The sequence below is a fragment of the Neoarius graeffei genome, chromosome 4 (assembly GCF_027579695.1).
Source record: "Neoarius graeffei isolate fNeoGra1 chromosome 4, fNeoGra1.pri, whole genome shotgun sequence".
Lineage (NCBI taxonomy): Eukaryota > Metazoa > Chordata > Actinopteri > Siluriformes > Ariidae > Neoarius > Neoarius graeffei.
The window spans coordinates 101807627-101829867 of NC_083572.1; the positions used below are offsets into that span (position 1 = coordinate 101807627).

General features: G+C 42.7%; 1 protein-coding gene and 1 pseudogene across 1 annotated transcript; both read left to right on the forward strand.

The window, feature by feature from the left end:
* Positions 1-318: 318 nt before the first annotated feature.
* On the forward strand, positions 319-19844 carry LOC132884633 (zinc finger protein ZFP2-like). The gene is made up of 3 exons (XM_060918473.1): positions 319-994; positions 1685-1898; positions 18635-19844. Exons 1-3 carry the CDS (start codon positions 319-321, stop codon positions 19842-19844), a joined length of 2100 nt encoding a protein of 699 aa, XP_060774456.1.
* A 1117-nt stretch (positions 19845-20961) lies between these two features.
* Positions 20962-22241, forward strand: part of LOC132885423 (zinc finger protein 850-like) — a 32539-nt pseudogene continuing 31259 nt past the window's right edge.

A 22241-nucleotide genomic window follows, 5' to 3' on the forward strand; every position in this document is an offset into this window, starting at 1 on the left:
ACTGAGAAATTCAAAGAGTACCTGTGGGGGATGGAGGTGGAGGTCTTCACAGACAACAACCCCTTAGTAAACCTGCAGACAGCTAAGCTCGGAGCTGTTGAGCAACGGTGGGCCGTTCAACTGGCCAACTTCAGATATACCATCCGGTATCGACCAGGAGCTGCCAACCGCAATGCTGACATCTTGTCCTGAATCCCAGGAGAGCAAGCCAACACGGTCACCCAAGTGGTGGATGCGGGATTGGGGGAGATTGAGGCTGCCAGTGAATCCCAGCATTGGCACTCTAGACAAAAGGAAGATCCTGACTTGGCCCAGCTGATGTCGTGGAAACAACAGGGATGTGCCCCTTCCCCTGCAGAGGTCGCCCACGCTAGCCCAGACCTCCAGCAGCTCTTGCAGGACTGGGACAAGATTTCCCTGGCACAGCAGATCTTACGGAGGGAAGCCTGGACTGCAGGAGATGTCGAGTCCTGTAGCCAAATCCTGGTCCCGAAGATGTCTGCCAAGACCTTGTGGCGAGAGTACTACGAGAAAGGAGGGCACCCAAGTGCCGAAAGAACCCTCGCTATTCTCCAGAGACGCTACTTCTGGCCTGGAATGAGACGCAACTCAGCTGCTTGGGCCGGTGACTGCCCTCGGTGTGTGCCGTACAAAGCGGGACCTGAAGTAAGGGCACCTTTGGTGCCGATTGAGACCTCCTACCCCTTCCATATGGTTGGCATTGACTTCCTGTCACTGGGCCGTCCGGGAGACACTTACCCTTATGTCTTAGTAATGACAGACCTGTTCTCCAAGTTTGCCATCGCAGTCCCCACCAAGGACCAGACAGCCGTGACAACCGCAAAAGCAGTGTGGGAGAACCTGTTTCAGTTGTATGGGAGCCCAGAACACATTCTGTCTGACCGTGGTGGTGCCTTTGAGTCGGAACTCTTCCAGCAGCTCTGCTCGCTCTATGGCTGCTGGAAGAAAAGAACCACTGCATACCACCCGCAAGGTAACGGCGTGTGTGAACGCTTTAATCAAACCCTTCTAAAACTCTTGGGAACTTTGGCCGAAGAGACCCAGATGCATTGGCCTAGCAGGCTGCCGGCCTTAATACAAGCTTACAACAATATACCACACAGTACCACTGGTCTAACGCCCTACTATATAGTATTCAGCAGACATGATCGGCTCCCTGTCGACTGGATACACGAGGCTGGGCCTTCCACTGACAAACACCCTCAATGGCTGGGTCCGCTCCCACCATCAAGTGTTAAGCCAGACCTGGCAAGCTGTCCAGCAGCATACCAGACGGAAGCAACAGGAGGACAAAAGCCGTCGGGACCGACGAGCTAATGCTACAGAACTGCAGGTGGGGGAGTGAGTTCTTCTTCGCCACTTCTGCCGCCGGGCCTTTGGGAAGCTTGCCCCACGATGGCAATGGACCCCGTATGTGGTGGTTTCCCGCCTGCTCCCGGAGCAACCAGTCTACCTGATACGGCCAGAAGGTGAGGAAGGTCCTGTTCGTACTGCCCATAGGAATAACTTGCGTGTATGCCCATTATCCTTCCCACAGGATACCAGCAATGACCAGGGGCCTGCTGCAACAGAACTGAGTCAGCCCCAGACAGGCGAGCAGTGGGACACCACTAGGTACCAACCCTTGGTGTTCTGGAGGAGCCCCCTCACCCCGTGTCTGAAGGGGCAGGCCCAAATACTCAAGCCCTGGCAGCACGTGCCCAACCCAGTAACTTGCCACCACCAGTCCCACAGGCCAGCAGCACTACCCACGATGTAGAGACAAGCCAACCAGCACCTGATGGACCCCATGAAGCCACTGACGTGAAAGAGGAACCAGCTGAAGCTCCAGGACCCCGTCGCTCCCAGCGCAGCACCCAGGGCCTACGGCTGCTGAGGTACCAGGCAGGGACATAGTCAGGACGACTACAGTTAAATTGGGGGGGGTAAATGTCAGATGGGGCAACCCAGCTACAGTTAATGTCACAATAGTGGATGTTTGTTTTGTTTTGGGCACCTTGAAATATAGTGTGAAGTTGTTATTAAAGGCCTGGTCCCACTGGCCGATGGACACAAAACGTATGCAAAAAGGACACAGCGGACAAGCAAAATTTCGGGGGTGGCTCTATCCGTTTTCATCCGCTCCAGAAATGGACAAAATTGGCGAAAATTTGCGAAAACAGAACGGAAAAGAACGGACGTGGGTAGTATATAGCGGGGATGTTAAACGCATGTTCATAGGAAGCCTAGCGGATGAAAGCGGATGGAAGTGGATGACAGCTCCGAAGGGGTTACCGGTGATAACTGAGAAGCGGACGCATAGCAGAAAGAGCGGATGCATAGCAGATGAAGGGGATGCATCACGTAGGCCTAACGGAAACAAAGGGGATGTTGCGCGGATGTATATCGGATGCAGACCGTTCACTGAGCATGCAGGGGGTATGAATTGCGTCTGCTCCGCGGATATAAAGGGATGCAGCACGCACGCCGTCAGCATAAAGCGGAAAGACGTGCTGGCGGCTACATCGATACATCTCTACTACTAGATGATTTTCTCCCCCTTTTTATACAAAATATCGATTGTCCACTAGGTGTCCTTCTACATACTCTAGACATACTCCAGACATCCTAAATATACGAGATACATCCCAGATATAAACGCTTTGTCCGTTTTGAATACTTTATATACGAGATGCATACGCTTACATCCTTTCTATTTCCGTGCTACTAACGATGAATAGACGTTTCATGTACCTTATCTTTCCTCCCTCTTTCCGTTTTCAGCTGCAGCGGATGTGAGTTGCGAGGATGCCCAGAGGATGCAGAGAGGATACAGCAGACGTTTAACGGATGATGACGGACATAGAACGTTTGTTGCTCGTATATGTCGCGGATTTACATCGTACATGGCGGAAAGTTCATCCGTTCTGAAAGTTTTGTGCAGCTCAAAACTTTTTGCGTGGATGAAATCACAGTGGACGGATGCTCGATGGATAGAGCGTATGAAGCACGTATGCAATGAGTACACAACGGATGCATAGCGTTTTCCAACGGATGGCAAAGATTTTTTTACGTTTTACATCCTCTTTCCATCCGTAAGTGCAGTGGGACCGGGCCTTAAGCATTGCTGTGACATATTGCACGTGTGTTTTTGTGTTGCCAACGCAATTTGCTGTGCTGTCATTCTACACGAGTGTTTGTTTACATTCGGTGGGGAGGTGACTGGGAACTGCGGCAGGTGATTTCCGTGAACTGAACAATTACCACACCTCCTAATCATCCAATCTGCGAGACTACTGACTGACATAAAAAGGCACAGAGACTTACCTCATGAGCTGACCCCGGGAACCGATCGCTGGCTTCCTCACTCCGGCTGTGGATCTCGCCGTCCTCCCGTCGTGGACGACTGAAGGCTCCATTGTTCCTTGGCTGCCCTGATTTACATACAACGCACGCAAGTATTCCTGAAAGGGATATTATTATTCCTCTTGTACGCTTCTCTTGTTCTTGGCTAATGTTGGTAGCGGTAACCAAGGGCCATTTGCTGAGGAATCTGTTTCTCTTCTAGCCGGACCGGAACGCGACGCCGAGGGGTAGCCAGAGGAAGACTTGTCCAAGTCAGGAGTGCTTCTGTGTCCACGCGATGGGGCCTCCCCATATGGCAATCCACAGCTCTTGTGAAGGTCCAGCGATTGAAGCGGTTTCCGGGAGCCTTCGTGTCGTTACTCTCACCTCAGCTGCAACGCCTGCCCCTGGAGGGGAATCCCTGCATCGACCACGCTCCCTTTGGACTACCGGGAAAAGACACGTTAACTGTGGCCATGCGCGGTGACTGAGATTGGTTATATCGTGGAGATTTTTACTATTACCCTTTTGTTTTGAGTTGTGTTTATTGTCCAGATTGTATTTGTGGTGAACATTGCTATTTTTGACTAACCTATTGTGTGACTGTAGTATGTAGTATTGTGTGCATTTTACGATTTATACTAGTGCTATAAGGAAAGTAGTCTGTAGTATTTTGGTTTTGCTATTTATACCATTTGGCTGTGTATACTAACTCTGCATGGGTTGTACTGCGTGGAGAATGGTTATTTATTTTTAGTTATTGAAATTTGTAAACATTCAAGGTGCCCAATTTCTCTGTCTGTTTTTATTCTTGTGAATTTAATAAACTGTTTATATTTTTTTAAAACTCTGTTTGACTTGTGCTCCTGGGACTACAAACATGAATGGCTCCGGTTCTGACATGCTCACAATGGTTTGATTGGCTCGTTCAACCTGACCAGAGGATTGAGGGTGGTACGCGATATGGAATTTTGCCTCAACGCCTAACATGTTCCACATCGCAGCCATTACACCAGCAGTGAAATGGGTGCCTTTGTCTGAGTCGATGGATAGAGGGAAGCCCCAGTGGCTGAACACATGGTTCATGAGAAGGAGAGCAGTGGTCTCTGCGGTATCATTGGGAGCTGGTAGACATTCTATCCATTTTGTGAAAGCGCACAAAAATGTGTCTCTTAGAGTGACTGATAAGCCCTGCACACTACCTGACCAAGAGACTAGGGTTAATCTTTAAAGGTCCCATGGCATGGTGGTTTGTTGATGCTTTAAATGGGCTCGTGGAGGTTTCCGGATGTTATATCCGCAGCCTTTCTCGAAATGAACGCTTGGCACGTAAATATAGCCTCCTGGGAGAAAGCCCCATTTCAGCGCTTTTCCCAGTGCGTCGTTTTGCTAAAGAGAAGCAGGAGGCGGGGAAGGGTCGAGGGTGGGGGCGGGCCATGGGGGGAGGGGGAGGGGCTTGACCAAGCTGCGCGCACACATACTCGCTGCTATAAGCGCCTGTAGCCACGCTGCTAAGACAAAACCCCGTTCTCCCTCTGACTCCTTTCGTAAACTCAACGTGACACAGAGAACAGAGTGTGAGAGAGTTCGGACTGGTAGTTTACGAACGTATAATACCCTAAGCTTGAACACGCACTCCATAACCAAAGAGGATAGAAGCAGCAACTACAGCAACATATCGCTTATCCAACAGAAGACATGCATTGCAGCGCAATAGTCAAACATAAGCTCATAAGTTACAGTCAATTTCCAGACTAAACTCAGTTAAACAGAGCATGCTGCATGCTCTTTAGTTTTGTAGCGCAGATTACCTGGCTAACTGCAGAAAGCGGTTAGCTGCACAGCTAATGTAGCCATTGCTAGGCTAATGCACCGATTTTAAAACACGGCAAAACGACCAGTTATACACTTACTTGTTCGGTGTTTGTTGCTGATGCGGCAGGGATGCTTGGTACAGACCCAGGCTTCAGTGACAGTTGATGTGCAAAACCTGCCCTGTACTGTCCCAAGTTGTGGAAACATTCCTCAGGAAAATACTTCCGACAAACATACACCGTCTTAGGTAGACTTGACGGCGTATTATTGAAGTAAATAAAATTAAGCCACTGCGTCTTCAGGGACTCTCCCGTCGGCAGTAAAAACAGACTCTTTTCTGTGTTGTCACATCCATGTACAGCGCAATTTCCATGTTTCGCTCGCTTAGGTGATGCCATGTTGTGTCCTCTATGGTCTCCTCACTACAACTGGGCGGGCAATCCATACAGTGGGTAGGAATCCAGAGGGGGGGCGTGGGGATCATCTCCCTTGCTGACATAGTAAAGGGAAGAACTTAACGCGCTGTTTTGACGTACCATTCTCAAATGTTGGGCATAGTTTGGTTTACACATTATGAAATTTCTAGCCACTGGGGTGACTTAAGAAGGTCAGAGGAACTCATTTTAACGTTAAAAAACCTCAGAAAGTGAAAATTTCATGCCATGGGACCTTTAAAATGGGCAAAAATGAAAAAGCAGACTGAAATGTTTTGAAAAATTTATGAATTTGTAAAATTGGGAAAAAAAAATATTCGCATTATTCAAATAAATGACTACACATACCAGCAGGGAGGCAGGATGGAGCACCTGAACATAGAAAGTTGGACCAAGGAATGTTTGACGAGACATCTGAAGGCTAGAGCTTCTGACGGTTTTGACGGGAGAATACCAGGGCATCTCTGACAGCAGTGACGTGGGCCAGAAGCTAGAAGCTCCCTTACATTCTCCATCTCTGTAACACAGCCATGTCCACAGCCTTAGTTTACAAAACATCAGTGTGGGGCAACAATACTGGGGGGAAATACATTTAAGAGGAACTTGAATTTTACGTCCTCAAAATGATGAAGAAAGCCATGAACGGAAAGAATGGAATTCTCATCCCAACCATATGTACTCATTTTTGGTTTACACATTTTGCACAAATGCATTTTGACTACATTGTATTGTCACACTGTGTTGCAAAAAGGCAGTGCTTTAAAATTCTTTTGTATTCCTACTCACTCAAGGGCGCAACCCTATTGCCACTGTCAAAGAGCTCTTGGGCTACATACAGTGGGGCTTGAAAGTTTGTGAACCCTTTAGAATTTATGTTTCTGCATAAATTACCTAAAACATCATCAGATTTTCACACAAATCCCAGAAGTAGATAAAGAGAACCCAGTTAAAAAAATGATACAAAACTATTATACTTGGTCATTTATTTATTGAGGAAAATGATCCAATATTACATATCTGTGAGTGGCAAAAGTATGTGAACCTTTGCTATCAGTATCTGGTGTGACCCCCTTGTGCAGCAATAACTGCAACTAAACATTTCTGGTAACTGTTGATCAGTCCTGCACACCAGCTTGGAGGGATTTTAGCCCATTCCTCCGTACAGAACAGCTTCAACTCTGGGATGTTGGTGGGTTTCCTCACATGAACTGCTCACTTCAGGTCCTTCCACAACATTTCGATTGGATTAAGGTCAGGACTTTGACTTGGCCATTCCAAAACATTAACTTTATTCTTCTTTAACCATTATTTGGTAGAACAACTTGTGTGCTTAGGGTCATTGTCTTGCTGCATGACCCACCTTCTCTTGAGATTCAGTTCATGGACAGATGTCCTGACATTTTCTTTTAGAATTCACTGGTGTAGGGGGGCTGCCATGCCATAGCACCCACAATTCCCTGCTTCACTTTATGGCCCATCTTCTCCCCTTCCACTGTTACAGCATTGAACACAACAATCCCTGTACTCGATGTCATGTTCTATCTCTGTCCATTTTTCTGACTCCATGTAATGGTATTAGATACAAAGATGATATCGGACACCAAATACGGTGATGTCACGACTGTGCTTTAAAACCCACAGCGGAATTGAAATTCTCTCTCTCTGGCGGTGGATCCCCACACATGAAAGAGACATCGTTGCATCTGTGCTACAGAAGAACAAAGGACAAAGAACGAGCTATTGATACTGGACCTTTAGCCAAAGTTCAATGTATTTGATCTTCGCATAGTTGCAATAATAACTGAACCGGTTAGTTACTGCAGCCCACGCAGTATTTTAAAGAGAAAAGGTGACCGGATCCCTTTTCCCTTTTGCAACATCGACGAACTACAAGCAAGATTCCTGCCAGATCATTGGATGACCCATGGGACACCGAAGATCTTCAGCTGATGAGTTGTAAAAGCAAAAGGAACAGAACTGTTTTCTCCCTGGACCTGCACTCCACGCTGTCTTCAGATAACAGACGGTGCACTTTCAGTCGCCAAGCAAGAGCGATCTCAAGTAAAGCTGGTATCTGGGCAATTGTTAGTCTTAGTTGTGGCTAGTTAATGCGAAGAGTGTTGTTTATTTGAATTCATTCATAGTTTGAATTAGTACGCATAGTACGCATTTTGATTCACATGAAAGCTGGTCTTGTTTGATTTGTTTTGTTTACTATTCATATTAGTTAGATCATGTATGCTCTCTCTCTCTCTCTAACTCACTCCGTGACACTACACCCCTCAACATTGGGATTTCAGTAGCTAACGGTTGAGTAGATGTTTGGGCTTAAGGCCTAGCTTGGACTAGTTCTTAAGCTACAGATCCTTTGACTCTCTCCCTCGTGTGCTCTCCTTGTTGCCCATCCCCTTTTAGGCGGAGCCTAGTACAAAGGCTCGCACACCACATTTTACATACCACGCCTATCTCTCACCCGCGCGCGCCGCCTCGCTCCCTCACTCCCCTCCTCCTTGTCGTACGCCTGCGCATGCTGTCTCTCCCTAGCTCCTCCTCATCTTGTTAGTGCGCAGCTGTGCACACGCACGCACTCGCCTACACTCTCACTCTCACACAGACACACAAACACGTGATTTCCCTCTCACATTTTAACATTCACTCGCCCCTACACTGTAACACTTGCCTATAGCCCATTACTTCTGATCACCATTAGTGCCTTAGTTATCATATTCACTGCTGATTTCTCATCCTGTTTACTGCTGGTTATTATTCTACTTACTACTGACTATTGCTTTATACACTACTGATTATTACTTGTATACATTGTATCACCATTTATATTAAATTATTCCTTGGCTACTATTGTTGCTATATCTGATCAGTATTAGTTTGCTAATTCATGTCAGCTATTTCAATAAATGGTACCTTTGGAGTAAACTATGTCCTGTCTATTGCTACAACATTCACTGAGTGCCAACCTCTGTCAAACAAGTATTCTAATTGCCTTCGCCCATTGGGTTATTATATGAATGTTATAGATCTAGAGTAAACGTATTACATTAGAGCTACAATACTCACTAAAACTATAGCAACATCACTAAGTTATTCCATTGATTTTAATCATTTATAAACTATTAGACACTTGAATTAATGATTAATGAATTTATGAGACTGATCCCTTTTTACATGAGACTGATTCGACAAGCCTATTGCACCTACACTGGTATAATTGAGAATTAATTGTTCCATCAATGATGGCAAGCCGTCCTGGCCCAGATGCAGCAAAACAGGCCCAAACCATGATACTATCACCACCATGTTTCACAGATGGGATAAGGTTCTTATGTTGGAATGCAGTGTTTTCCTTTCTCCAAACATAACGCTTCTCATTTAAACCAAAAAGTTCTATTTTGGTCTCATCCATCCACAAAACATTTTTCCAATAGCCTTCTGGCTTGTCCACGTGATCTTTAGCAAACTGCAGACAAGCAGCAATGTTCTTTTTGGAGAGCACTGGCTTTCTCCTTGCAACCCTGCCATGCACACCATTATTGTTCAGTGTTCTCCTGATGGTGGACTCATGAACATTAACATTAGCGAATGTGAGAGAGGCCTATAGATGCTTAGAAGTTACCCCGGGGTCCTTTGTGACCTCGCCGACTATTACACGCCTTGCTCTTGGAGTGATCTTTGTTGGTCGACCACTCCTGAGGAGGGTAACAATGGTCTTGAATTACTTCCATTTGTACACAACCTGTCTGACTGTGGATTGGTGGAGTCCAAACTCTTTAGAGATTGTAACCTTTTCCAGCCTCATGAGTATCAACAACGCTTTTTCTGAAGTCCTCAGAAATCTCCTTTGTTCGTGTCATGATACACTTCCACAAACGTGTTGTGAAGATCAGACTTTGATAGATCCCTGTTCTTTAAATAAAACAGGGTGCCCACTCACACCTGATTGTCATTCCATTGATTGAAAACACCTGACTCTAATTTCACCTTCAAATTAATTGCTAATCCTAGAGGTAAACATACTTTTGCCACTCACAGATATGTAATATTGGATTATTTTCCTCAATAAATAAATGACCAAGTATAATAATTTTGTCTCATTTGTTTAACTGGGTTCTCTTTATCTACTTTTAGGACTTGTGCGAAAATCTGATGATGTTTTAGGTCATATTTATCCAGAAATATCGAAAATTCTAAAGGCTTCACAAATTTTCAAGCACCACTGTAGGATGTGTTAGACTCTAACTCGATGCTGTACCAAAAGTATTCCAACACCATCCACAGAAAAGGGATTCAGGCCAGACAAGCTGATTAGCTTGAATAGTATAGACATTCAAAGCTGATATGCATTGCCTAAAAGCGGAGCTCCCAAGGAGTGTAAAGTGTGTTAGTAATTAATCCCATGTTATTTTTGAAAAAGCAAATTAAAAATAAGCACTGGATTAAAACCCCATCTATCTTATGTAAATAAATATACAAATTTTGTTGTCCCGTGCTCTGCTCCACTATATATTCACACACTGTTTTGAGCTGTCACTAGCCTATATTTGGACCATATAAACTATTGTGGAACATTGCATGTTTATACCTGTATTCACACATGCAATAAATAAATAAATAAATAGGCTTTATAGCTAGTTTATGAAAACGTACATAAACACATATGCACTGAGTTTGTTTATATATCTCCTTAATATGCCACTACTACTAGTGGAAGCTCAGCTACTCCTAATAAACCTAATTAAAATGTCTAAAAACAATGTTCCATATAAAACCAGAAGCCTACATTTATGTTCTATAGGCCTTCATTCACACAAACGAACGTAATTTGGTTAGAATACAGGATGTTTCAAATAAAAAAAAATTATGTTTGAGATGTAAATATCCCAAAAACTATGTAGTCTAGGCAAATGAAGCTGAACAGGCTTAATGTTGAGCAATATAAGATTTATTCCTCAAAATCTGAATAAGAAATTCAAAGGTATGTGGATTCCATGAACAATTTCACAAATTTTCAATATGCGCACCGCCTGAGACACAGACAGCTTTCCTCTTTGAATTTTTTGTGCCATGTCCAAATCTGCATTGCAGGTGGTGCATTTTTTGAGAATTCTCTCATAAACACACACTGCACAGTCTTGTTCAGCTGTATTCGAGTGTACTTTAACACACAAAATGCCTTTTCTTTTCCAGTGAATGGCATTTCAATACCTAAAAAGATAAAAACAAAAAACATTAAGCATAAAATTTTGACCTGTTTCCACACTGTTAAAATTTGAGGTCAACTGAACGAGAATTGACTGAAATAATATCAAATTTTTTGAAACACCCTGTACTTTCCCTTTATCATAATTAACTACTACTAATTCCCCTACTACTAGTTGCCTGCCCCCTTCTGCTCATGCCCAGGCCCATTCAAGACTGCTGTTTGTCCTGGCTCGCCACTGGTGAAATGATCTTCCCATTTAGGTCAGAATTGCTGACTCCCTGACCACCTTCAAGCGCAGACTGAAGGCAAGGCAAGTTTATTTATATTGCACATTTCATACACAGTGGCAGTTCAATGTGCTTTACAGAAGTAAAAGCAGAACAGTAAACAATAGAAAATAAAATTACATAAAATAATATAAAATTACATAAAATAATAAAAGAGGTGACTGAAGACTCACCTCTTCTCGCTGCACCTCTTCCCTGCCCACTTTGTAACTGCATATTGGTCTTGACCAATCCAGGCTGTGTACTGTCTAGCTTGGGGTTAGCCACTGGAGTTTTCCTTCCTTCCTTCCTTCCATCCATCCATCCATCCATCCATCCATCCATCATCTGTAGCTGCTTATCCTGTCCTACAGGGTCACAGGCAAGCTGGAGCCTATCCCAGCTGACTATGGGCGAGAGATGGGGTACACCCTGGACATCTGTGAAACAGGATTATGTGTCATATACCCTTTGATAAATGTGCAATATTTTAACTGTGCAATATCCCCACATAACTTTCATTCCCCTCCCAAAATGTGCAATATTTCCATATAACTTTCCCCTCTTTTAATAATCCAGGAACAGCACTCAGGACTAGCCTTTTATTTTATTAATGTTATTTAACATTTGCCCTCTCCTTCTGTTTAATACTTGTATTTAAAATTTTGAGCATATAACTTTTCCCCCTCCCCCCCAACATACTGTATAGTGTTTCTATATTTAATATTTTTATTTTCTAATCTGTTGACTGAGAGAGCCCTGCACAAAAATTCCAATGTGTCTGAACTGTTGGTTTTTGCACAAATGGCAAATTAAAAAAATATTGACCAGGTCATCGCAGGGCTGACACATATGCCGCTTTTCCACTACCAACGCGGCTGAGTTGGGCTGAGCCGTGCCGTGTTGAGTCGGGCTGAGCGGGGCTGTTGGAGTTGCATTTCGACTACAACTGTGCTGAACCGTGCTGGCTGCAAGTGGGTGGACACATTGGGTGGAGTTAGCGAAAGTGGGTGGACGTCACGTGATGTCGTTAGGCGGCGCAAACAGTGACATCAGTGATCTTTTAAGCGGTAGTCTCACGACCCGGATAGTAAACAATAAACATGGAGTCGTTAGTGTTGCTGGTCTTGGTGCTGTGGCTTGTTTTCACCGACAACGCCAACAGATACTGGCAAGAGCGTATAGATGAGGCGAGGCGCATAAGGCTTCAGAAATTCTCGTAATTCGTAATTATTCTTCTTCCGGGTTTACGGTGTTTACAGATCCCAGCGTGCTCGCGGGGCGTGTGTGGGCATGTGAGGACACTCCTCCTCACCAATCAGTGCACAGGGGAGTGTCTGCTCACACCCCTAGCCCCACTCGGCTCGGTTTGGCTCACTTCAGCCCTACTCCAAAACCGTGCGAGTTTTGGGTGCTAAGCAGGGCTGAAGCGAGCTGAGTCATGCTGCTCTAAGGTAGTCGAAACGCGAGCCGTGTCGGGCTGAAGTGAGCTGAAGCGAGCTGAAGTGAGCTGAAAAAGGGTAGTGGAAAAGGGCCAATAGAGACAAACAACCATTCACACTCACGGTCAATTTAGAGCCACCAATTAGCCTAACCTGCATGCCTTTAGGGGAAACCGGAGCACCTGGAGGAAACCCACGTGGACATGGGGAGAGCATGCAAACTCCACACAGAAAGGCCCTCATCAACTGCTGGGCTCGAACCCAGGACCTTCTTGCTGTGAGGCAACAATGATAACCACTACACCATCGTGCCACCCGTTGGAGTTTTATTTTTGTTTATTTTGTTGTACTTTGTCAGCTCATTTGTATGGTTGAATTGTTTTGTTTTCCCTGGCTGGTTGCTGATTGATGGTATTTCAACAAAATATTACACATAGGGTTATTCTGTCACTTGTTCAGTTGGTACTAGAACTTTCTTGTCTGGAAGTTCAGCACTTCTTGTACCTGACACTTGCACATCGCTCTGGATAAGAGCATCTGCTAAATGCTAAATTAAGTCTCTCATAATTTCATCTCTACATATCCTTGCCTAAGGGTGGCACGGTGGTGTAGTGGCTAGCGCTGTCGCCTCACAGCAAGAAGGTCCAGGTTCGAGTCCTGTGGCCGACGAGGGCCTTTCTGTGTGGAGGTTGCATGTTCTCCCCGTGTCTGCGTGGGTTTCCTCCGGGTGCTCCGGTTTCCCCCACAGTCCAAAGACATGCAGGTTAGGCTAACTGGTGACTCTAAATTGACTGTAGGTGTGAACGTGAGTGTGAATGGTTGTCTGTGTCTATGTGTCAGCCCTGTGATGACCTGGCGACTTGTCCAGGGTGTACCCCGCCTTTCGCCCGTAGTCAGCTGGGATAGGCTCCAGCTTGCCTGTGACCCTGTAGAACAGGATAAAGCGGCTAGAGATAATGAGAATGAGAAGATTCTTTGGCAATCCTATCCACTACTTCACTATCCATTATGCCTTTGTGAGTTGGGATCCATAAAAAAATTAACCTTAGATCCTAAGCATTTGAGATGATACAAATTTAAAAACAGCTCAGTTATAAGCTCTGGTCTCGCATTAAATGTTTAATGCAGAACTGAAGAAGAATCTGAGCGTATACAGTGGTGCTTGAAAGTTTGTGAACCCTTTAGAATTTTCTATATTTCTGCATAAATATGACCTAAAACAACATCAGATTTTCACACAAGTCCTAAGAGTAGATAAAGATAACCCAGTTAAACAAATGAGACAAAAATATTATACTTGGTCATTTATTTATTGAGGAAAATAATCCAATATTACATATCTGTGAGTGGCAAAAGTATGTGAACCTCTAGGATTAGCAGTTAATTTGAAGGTGAAATTAGAGTCAGGTGTTTTCAATCAATGGGATGACAATCAGGTGCGAGTGGGCACCCTGTTTTATTTAAAGAACAGGGATCTATCAAAGTCTGATCTTCACAACACATGTTTGTGGAAGTGTATCATGGCACAAACAAAGGAGATTTCTGAGGACCTCAGAAAAAGCATTGTTGCTGCTCATCAGACTGGAAAAGGTTACAAAACCATCTCTAAAGAGTTTGGACTCCACCAATCCACAGTCAGACAGATTGTGTACAAATGGAGGAAATTCAAGACATTGTTACCCTCCTCAGGAGTGGTTGACCAACAAAGATCAGTCCAAGAGCAAGGCGTGTATTAGTTGGCGAGGTCACAAAGGACCCCAGGGTAAATTCTAAGCACCTGAAGGCGTCTCTCACATTGGCTAATGTTAACGTTCATGAGTCCACCATCAGGAGAACACTGAACAACAATGGTGTGCATGGCAGAGTTGCAAGGAGAAAGCCACTGCTCTCCAAAAAGAACATTGCTGCTTGTCTGCAGTTTGCTAAAGATCACATGGACAAGCCAGAAGGCTATTGGAAAAATGTTTTGTGGATGGATGAGATCAAAATAGAACTTTTTGGTTTAAAAGAGAAGCATTATGTTTGGAGAAAGGAAAACACTGCATTCCAGCATAAGAACCTTATCCCATCTGTGAAACATGGTGGTGGTAGTATCATGGTTTGGGCCTGTTTTGCTGCATCTGGGCCAGGACAGCTTGCCATCATTGATAGAACAATGAATTCTGAATTATACCAGCAAATTCTAAAGGAAAATGTCAGGACATCTGTCCATGAACTGAATCTCAAGAGAAGGTGGGTCATGCAACAAGACAACAACCCTAAGCACACAAGTCGTTCTACCAAAGAATGGTTAAAGAAGAATAAAGTTAATGTTTTGGAAAGGCCAAGTCAAAGTCCTGACCTTAATCCAATCGAAATGTTGTGGAAGGACCTGAAGCGAGCAGTTCATGTGAGTAAACCCACCAACATCCCAGAGTTGAAGCTGTTCTGTACAGAGGAATGGGCTAAAATTCCTCCAAGCCGGTGTGCAGGACCAATCAACAGTTACCGGAAACGTTTAGTTGCAGTTATTGCTGCACAAGGGGGTCGAACCAGATACTGAAAGCAAAGGTTCACATACTTTTGCCCCTCACAGATATGTAATATTGGATCATTTTCCTCAATAAATAAATGACCAAGTATAATATTTTTGTCTCATTTGTTTAACCGGGTTCTCTTTATCTACTTTTAGGACTTGTGTGAAAATCTGATGATGTTTTAGGTCATAATTATGCAGAAATATAGAAAATTCTAAAGGGTTCACAAACTTTCAAGCACCACTGTAACTATATTTTAAAGACTTGTCTCCTTTGCCTATTGAAGTACACATTAAATGGCTACTGTTTCTAGTGTAAACACAGAGAGACCATCTATTACTAAATCAAAACTCTAGCTGATAAAAAAAGCTAGTTTTACTGGACAGAGGATCGTTAGAGCCATCTGTATAATTCTGAAGAACAGAACTCCAAACAGATTGAAGGTGATTCATAAGAGAAGCCTGCATTTTTATCATGAATACCATTAAGTGGATTGAAATCTACATCTACAAAAAGAAGGAGCCATTCAGGAACTGAAGCCCAGCTTGAGCAGGGATAGTATCGAGTAACTTAAAATCTTTAGCCTATTTTAAACATTGTCTTTAGCCTGTTTTAAACATTGCACTCCTTTATGTTCTGTTTTCTATTGAATTCATAGCATTCAGACATTAGTACTGGTGGCACAAACACTGGTTCTCTGTTCCAAAAGTTTAATGAAAGCTAAATACGTCCCACTCTTTGAGGGCCCCCCCATTTCTACAAGCAATGCAAGAATGGACGTAGAATTCAAAGCACCACTACAATACACTGATACCCCTTTTCCACCAAATCAGTTCCAGGGCTGGTTCGGGGCCAGTGCTGGTGCTGGTTCACAACTCGTTCAACTTGCGAGCCAGCTGAGAACCAGTTTGTTTTTCCATAGCTCGGGGTGCTAATGGGAGCCATGTCATTACGTCGCTGTATACGTCAGTTACGTCGCTGCGTTTGCATAAACCTTGGCGCAAACATCAAAGCAACAACAACACAGAGAAGAAGAAGCAGCAAAAACAACAACAATAATGGATGACTTCGCGTTTGTACAGCTGCTGCTTCTCGTCGCTTAAAAATGGCGACCTTTCGCGGTCTTGCTATTGTTGTTGGTCTTAACAACTCCGCCCCCCCGCTGACGTAAGCGGTTCTTTCCTCTGGCCCAGCAAAGAGCTGGTGCTAGCCTGGAACCGGTTTTTCTGGCCCCAGAGCCGGTTCTTTGTCAGTGGAAACAGAAAACCCGGTTCCAAACTAAGCACTGGCCCCGAACCAGCCCTGGAACTGCTTTGGTGGAAAAGGGGCAACAGTGCCTGTGCTTGTACTACATCAAGTCTTTTTTAAAGTCAAACAAACCCCCCCCCCCAAAAAAAAGCTGTGAGAGCCAACCACGGCGAGTGCCCTGATGTGCCCTGGCACATTCAAATGAAAAATAAAAATTTCTAACCACAATTTGTCCATTTAAAAAGTTATGATATTGCTAAAAATAGGCTTACCTGGGTGCAGCCATTTGCGATGAAACCAGATACAGTTTGAGAGGTTAAACTGGCTGAGAGGTTTCCCAAAGGAATCCCGAGCCAGTTTGGTTATATTAACTATAGATGAATGACATTTCTTGACGCAGTGCCTTCCGAGGGGTCGGGTGTCATGGGTGTTCAGCTTAGGCTTGTGCCCTTGCCTTTTATGCATCAAAATTCCCCATATTCCTTGAATCATTTAATGATATTACACACCATAGAGGGTGAAATATCAAAATCCCTTCAGATCTTTCTTTGAGGAACATTTTGTTTTTAAATGTTTCAATAACTTTTTTTCATGCATTTGTTGACAAACTGGAGATCCTCAGCCCAGCTTTGCTCCTCAAAGACTAGGCCTGTCCTGGATACTGATTTTGTATCATATCATGATTACAGTGACTTGTTGACATCACCGGTTTCATTTCACATAATTATTTAATTGTTTTACCTCATTACTAACCCTAAATTTCCCCATCCCATCTTTTTTTGGAATGTTGATGCAGGCCTGAAATGCAGGAATGGATGTATATTAACAAATGAAATGAAGTTGACCGGAAAAAAAAAAAAACTGAAATATCTTGAGTTCATTCTGTCTGCAATGTAATACAAGTCAAAGTCAATTTTGAAGTCACTGCTTTTTTTTTTTTAAAAAAATATGTATATACTGTAGGTCAAAAGTTTGGGCACCTACTCATTCATAGGTTTTTCTTTATTTTGAATATTTTCTACATTGTAGATCAATACAGAAGACATCAGATCTGTGAAATAACCCATGGAATTATTTGGTGAACAAAAAGTGTTTTTTTTTTTTTTAAAACAAAAACACTTTCATGTTTTAAGGTTCTTTAAAGAAAATCTCATGGGATGTGGCCATACGCTACACTCAGATCCACATAGACTGCTATTAGAGGTCCTCCATATTTCTCGATCAGTCTTTACAATAAATATTCCGTCTGATGTTGACTGATTTTGCCAGAACCCATACTGTACTTCACTCATATGATCTTAATGTGCGATTTTAAATCAATTAAAGATAATTTTTGCAAGCCGCCCCTCAAATTTAAAATATATAATATATATTTTTTCAGAAAACAATTTCTTCGTTTCAACGTTTGTTGTCTTTGTACTGTTTTCAATGAAATATAGGATTTCCATGATTTGCCAAATCACATTGTTTTTAAGAGACAGTGGCCCAAACTTTCTGGAATTGTGTGAGCGTGTGTGTGCGCCAAAACTTTCAAACTGTAATGCCCACTCGCACCTGATTTGTTATCCCATTGATTGAAAACACCTGACTCTAATTTCACATTCAAATTAACTGCTGATCATAGTAGTTCACATAATTTTGCCACTCACAGATATGTAATATTGGATCATTTTCCTCAATAAATACATGATCGAGTATAAAATTTTCACCTCATTTGTTTAATTGTCTCATTTGTTTAATTGTCTATCTAATTTTAGGACTTTCATGATAATCTGGTTAGGTTTAGGTCATATTTATGCAGAAATGTAGAAAATGCTAAAGGCTTCACAAACTTTCAAGCACCACTGTAGATAATTAGTGGTAACATAGGGATATGAGTTGTACTGTCAGTGCCACAGACAGTATATTCTAAATAGGGAAAAATAATGAAACGCTTTAATGTTCTCTCCAATCTTTGACTAACTGATCATCAGTTTGAAGTCACTGTGTTTAATTTTCATGCAAACAAGACGTGTTCAGATAACTCAATGCAACTATACTAACCAAGTTCTTGAAGAAAATTATGATGAAAATTAAGTCTCGCATGGTCATCTTTCTTGTGAAGTTAATTTTATATGAAATTTTATGTGAAGTTAATTTTATATGAAAAGCATACCAAGCAAATTGTTTCTTTTTTTTCTGATCAAGCAATAAATGTCTAATTGCAAGTCATCTTCTGTTTGTAATTCTGCAAACATGCCAGGAGAACCCACTATGATGAATTCAGAAGAGATTGATCATGACAATTTGGTACCTACAAGAAGCTCCAGTGGTCAGCCAACTTCATCTGGTATTCCCTACACTTGCAAAGACAAAAAACAATTTACCACTGCTCAGAGTGTGGGAAAAGTTGTAAACATAGAAGTGCTCTCCAAATACATCAGCGCATTCACACAGGAGAGAAGCCTTATTACTGCACAGAGTGTGGAATGAGATTTATGCATGAAGTTAATTGCCGAAGACATCAGCGTATTCATTCAGGAGAAAAGCCACATCACTGCTCACAGTGTGGAAAAAGCTTTAGGGATACAGGGAACCTCAAAACACATCAGTGCATTCACACAGGAGAGAAGCCGTATCACTGTTCAGACTGCGGAAAGAGTTTTACTGATCGTGGAAAGCTTGTAAAACACCAGCGTATCCACACAGGAGAAAAGCCCTATTACTGCACAGACTGTGGAATGAGTTTTACGCAAGAGGGTAATCTCCAAAGACATCAGCGTGTTCATTCAAGAGAAAAGCCGTATCTCTGCTCACAATGTGGAAAAAGCTTTAGGGAAAGACGAACTCTCAAAATACATCAGCGCATTCACACAGGAGAGAAGCCGTATCACTGCTCACAGTGTGGAAAAAGCTTTAGGGAAAGACGAACTCTCAAAACACACCAGCGTATTCATACAGGAGAGAAGCCGTATCACTGCTCAGATTGCGGGAAGAGTTTTACTGACAGCGGAAAACTTGTGAAACACCAACACATTCACACCAGAGAGAAGCCCTGTTACTGCTCAGAGTGTGGAATGAGTTTTCAGCGAGACGATCATCTCCAAAGGCATTGGCGTGTTCATTCAGGAGAAAAGCCGTATCTCTGCTCACAGTGTGGAAAAAGCTTAAGGGACAGAGGAGCTCTCAAAACACACCAGCGCATTCACACAGGAGAGAAGCCGTATCACTGCTCACAGTGTGGAAAAAGCTTTCGGGATGCAGGAAGCCTCAAAACACACCAGCGCATTCACACAGGAGAGAAGCCGTATCACTGCTCAAAGTGCGGGAAGAGTTTTATCCATAGTGCAACCTGTATGAAACATCAGCGCATTCACACAGGAGAGAAGCCATGTTGTTGTTCGGACTGCGGGAAGAGTTTTACTGTTCGGGGAAATCTTGTACATCAGCGTATCCACACAAGAAGAACCCGTATGACTGCACCGAGTGTGGAACGACTTTTACACAAGAGGCTAATCTCCAAAGGCATCGGTGTGTTCGTTGCGGAGAAAAGCCATGTTGCTGCTCACATTGTGGACTGAGCTTCAATTAACCAAGTAAAGTGATCTACTGAAACACAGTATGAGCTCCACAGCATTGCCTGAGGCATCATTTTAACCAGAAATGGAGCTCTAAAGTTGAATAATATTGCCACCTATTACAAACCTGGCCTGAGTTTTCCAAAAGCATTGCAGCACAAAGATAATCTGTAAATGGTAGAGCAAGCAGCACAATGAACAGTCTCTTTCCTAGTTAAGATGCTCTTCGCGTTAACAGGCTTTTGGGAAACCCACCCCGGATTAGTGAACTACACCTTTCATTGGGCATGTAACGATTCACTCAGTTCATGTTTCAGTTTGATTCACTATTAGGTTCATGATTAAATTTTCCCACAATATTTTTGGAGGAAAAAAAAACTCTATCTGGAGAAGCTTGCTTAAAAACTGTTACATGAAAACCTTACATATGCAATAGAACTTTTGTGGTAATCTTCAAAATGCCAGCTATTTGATGTAGGACCCTGGACTGTCCTTTCTGCACATATTGTGTCTCTTAGAGTGACTGATAAGCCTTGCACACTGCCTGACCAAGAGACTGGGGTTAATCTTTAAAATAGGCAAAAATGAAAAAGCAGACTGAAATGTTTTGAAAAATTTATGAATTTGTAAATTGGGGGAAAAAAATCTTCGCCTTATTCAAATAAATGACGACACATACCGGGCGGCACGGTGGTGTAGTGGTTAGTGCTGTCGCCTCACAGCAAGAAGGTCAGGGTTCGAGCCACGTGGCCGGCGAGGGCCTTTCTGTGTGGAGTTTGCATGTTCTCCCCATGTCCGCGTGGGTTTCCTCCGGGTGCTCCGGTTTCCCCCACAGTCCAAAGACATGCAGGTTAGGTTAACTGGTGACTCTAAATTGACCGTAGGTGTGAAAGTGAGTGTGAATGGTTGTCTGTGTCTATGTGTCAGCCCTGTGATGACCTGGCGACTTGTCCAGGGTGTACCCCGCCTTTCGCCCGTAGTCAGCTGGGATAGGCTCCAGCTCGCCTGCGACCCTGTAGAACAGGCTAAAGCGGCTAGAGATAATGAGATGAGGTCTCTGGTGAAATACACACTGTCTCACGGTAGGGGGCAGTAATGCTTTCAAAAACTAAACTACTAAGTTCAAGAAGAAGAGTTGCAATTTTGCGGAATAGCCACGTAAGCTTTCTGATTTAAACATAAAACCTTTAAAAAAACAGAATCATAAAAGCATAATTAAGTCTAGTCAAGGTAAAAAAAAAAAGATTTTTATGTCTGTATCTGAGATGGTTAACTACGTTCAGCTTTCAAGCCAGCTTTAAGCAACGTTATCCTAATGCTTCCTTAGCTGAGCTAGTGGTTGACTTCCAAATACCTTTATACTTATTGTCTAAGTGCACTACATAGGGTATGATTTAGTAGTATGTGTTGTATGTAGTGCATTATTTTTTGATTTTGATTTATTTATTTATTTATTTATTTATTTCGCAATAGGAACATATAATATAAATATTGCGGAGGATAACACAAAAAGTAAAAATACTTATTTCCATTGTGGTCCTCGAATAGGTAAACAAAATAGCACCAAATAACATAAAATACAATAATAATACTACTAATAAATCACAATAAACTGAATAAATAAAGTAAGAGTAATATATCCAAAAAGAGAAAAATAATAATACTGAAAATTTCAATATATTACACAATTTTAACATCAGTAATATATAAAAGCAGACTGACTGTTGACTAGAAGTTGTGACATAAAATTATCTTTAACCATTTTCTTAAAAATACATTTATTTTGAGCAGATCGGGCAGACAGAGGTAGATCATTCCACAATGAAGCACCAGTGAAATAAAAACTATTTTTACTAAAAGGCCCAACATGGGTAATATTAAAAGTATGAATACTATTTCTGGTGCGTGAATTTGTACTATGTTGGAAATTTTCTTTCAAATACACAGGAGCATTATTATGAAAAATATTATACACATGTCCTAACTTTAACTGATTTACACGCATATCCACCGGATAGCCAATAGCACTCCGTTTTGTATCCAGTTACAGTCCATTAACTGACTATTAGCACTATTAGTTAAACTATAGTTAATTTCTTTTAAATTCTAATATATTTGACTTTTGCCTGATAGGTTCAGTGGATTGCTAGCAGTTATTAGCATAATTATTGTAGGGGTTGTTTTACAATCAGGGTACAAAGTTTGTGTCACATGGGTCCAAAATTCAAATTGATTCAAACTGGTTCTTGTACCAGTTTTTAAGTGAAGGACAAGTTAAAGAACAGATTTCAGGTAATTTTTTGACATGTGTGTATGGTAGTTTTGTGTAATCTGCTATAAGATGGGAGAAACAAATGAAGTGATTCTCGGAGAGGACTTTTTTTTTTTGACAATTCAGAA

Bases quoted from the DNA above. Each gene is read 5' to 3' on its own strand.
- LOC132884633 (XM_060918473.1), top strand. From the start codon at position 319: ATGTCGTGGAAACAACAGGGATGTGCCCCTTCCCCTGCAGAGGTCGCC. The intron at 995-1,684 runs GTAACGGCGTGT...CCGTGTCTGAAG, and splicing joins CACTGCATACCACCCGCAAG to GGGCAGGCCCAAATACTCAA. The intron at 1,899-18,634 runs GTACCAGGCAGG...ACACTTGCAAAG, and splicing joins CAGGGCCTACGGCTGCTGAG to ACAAAAAACAATTTACCACT.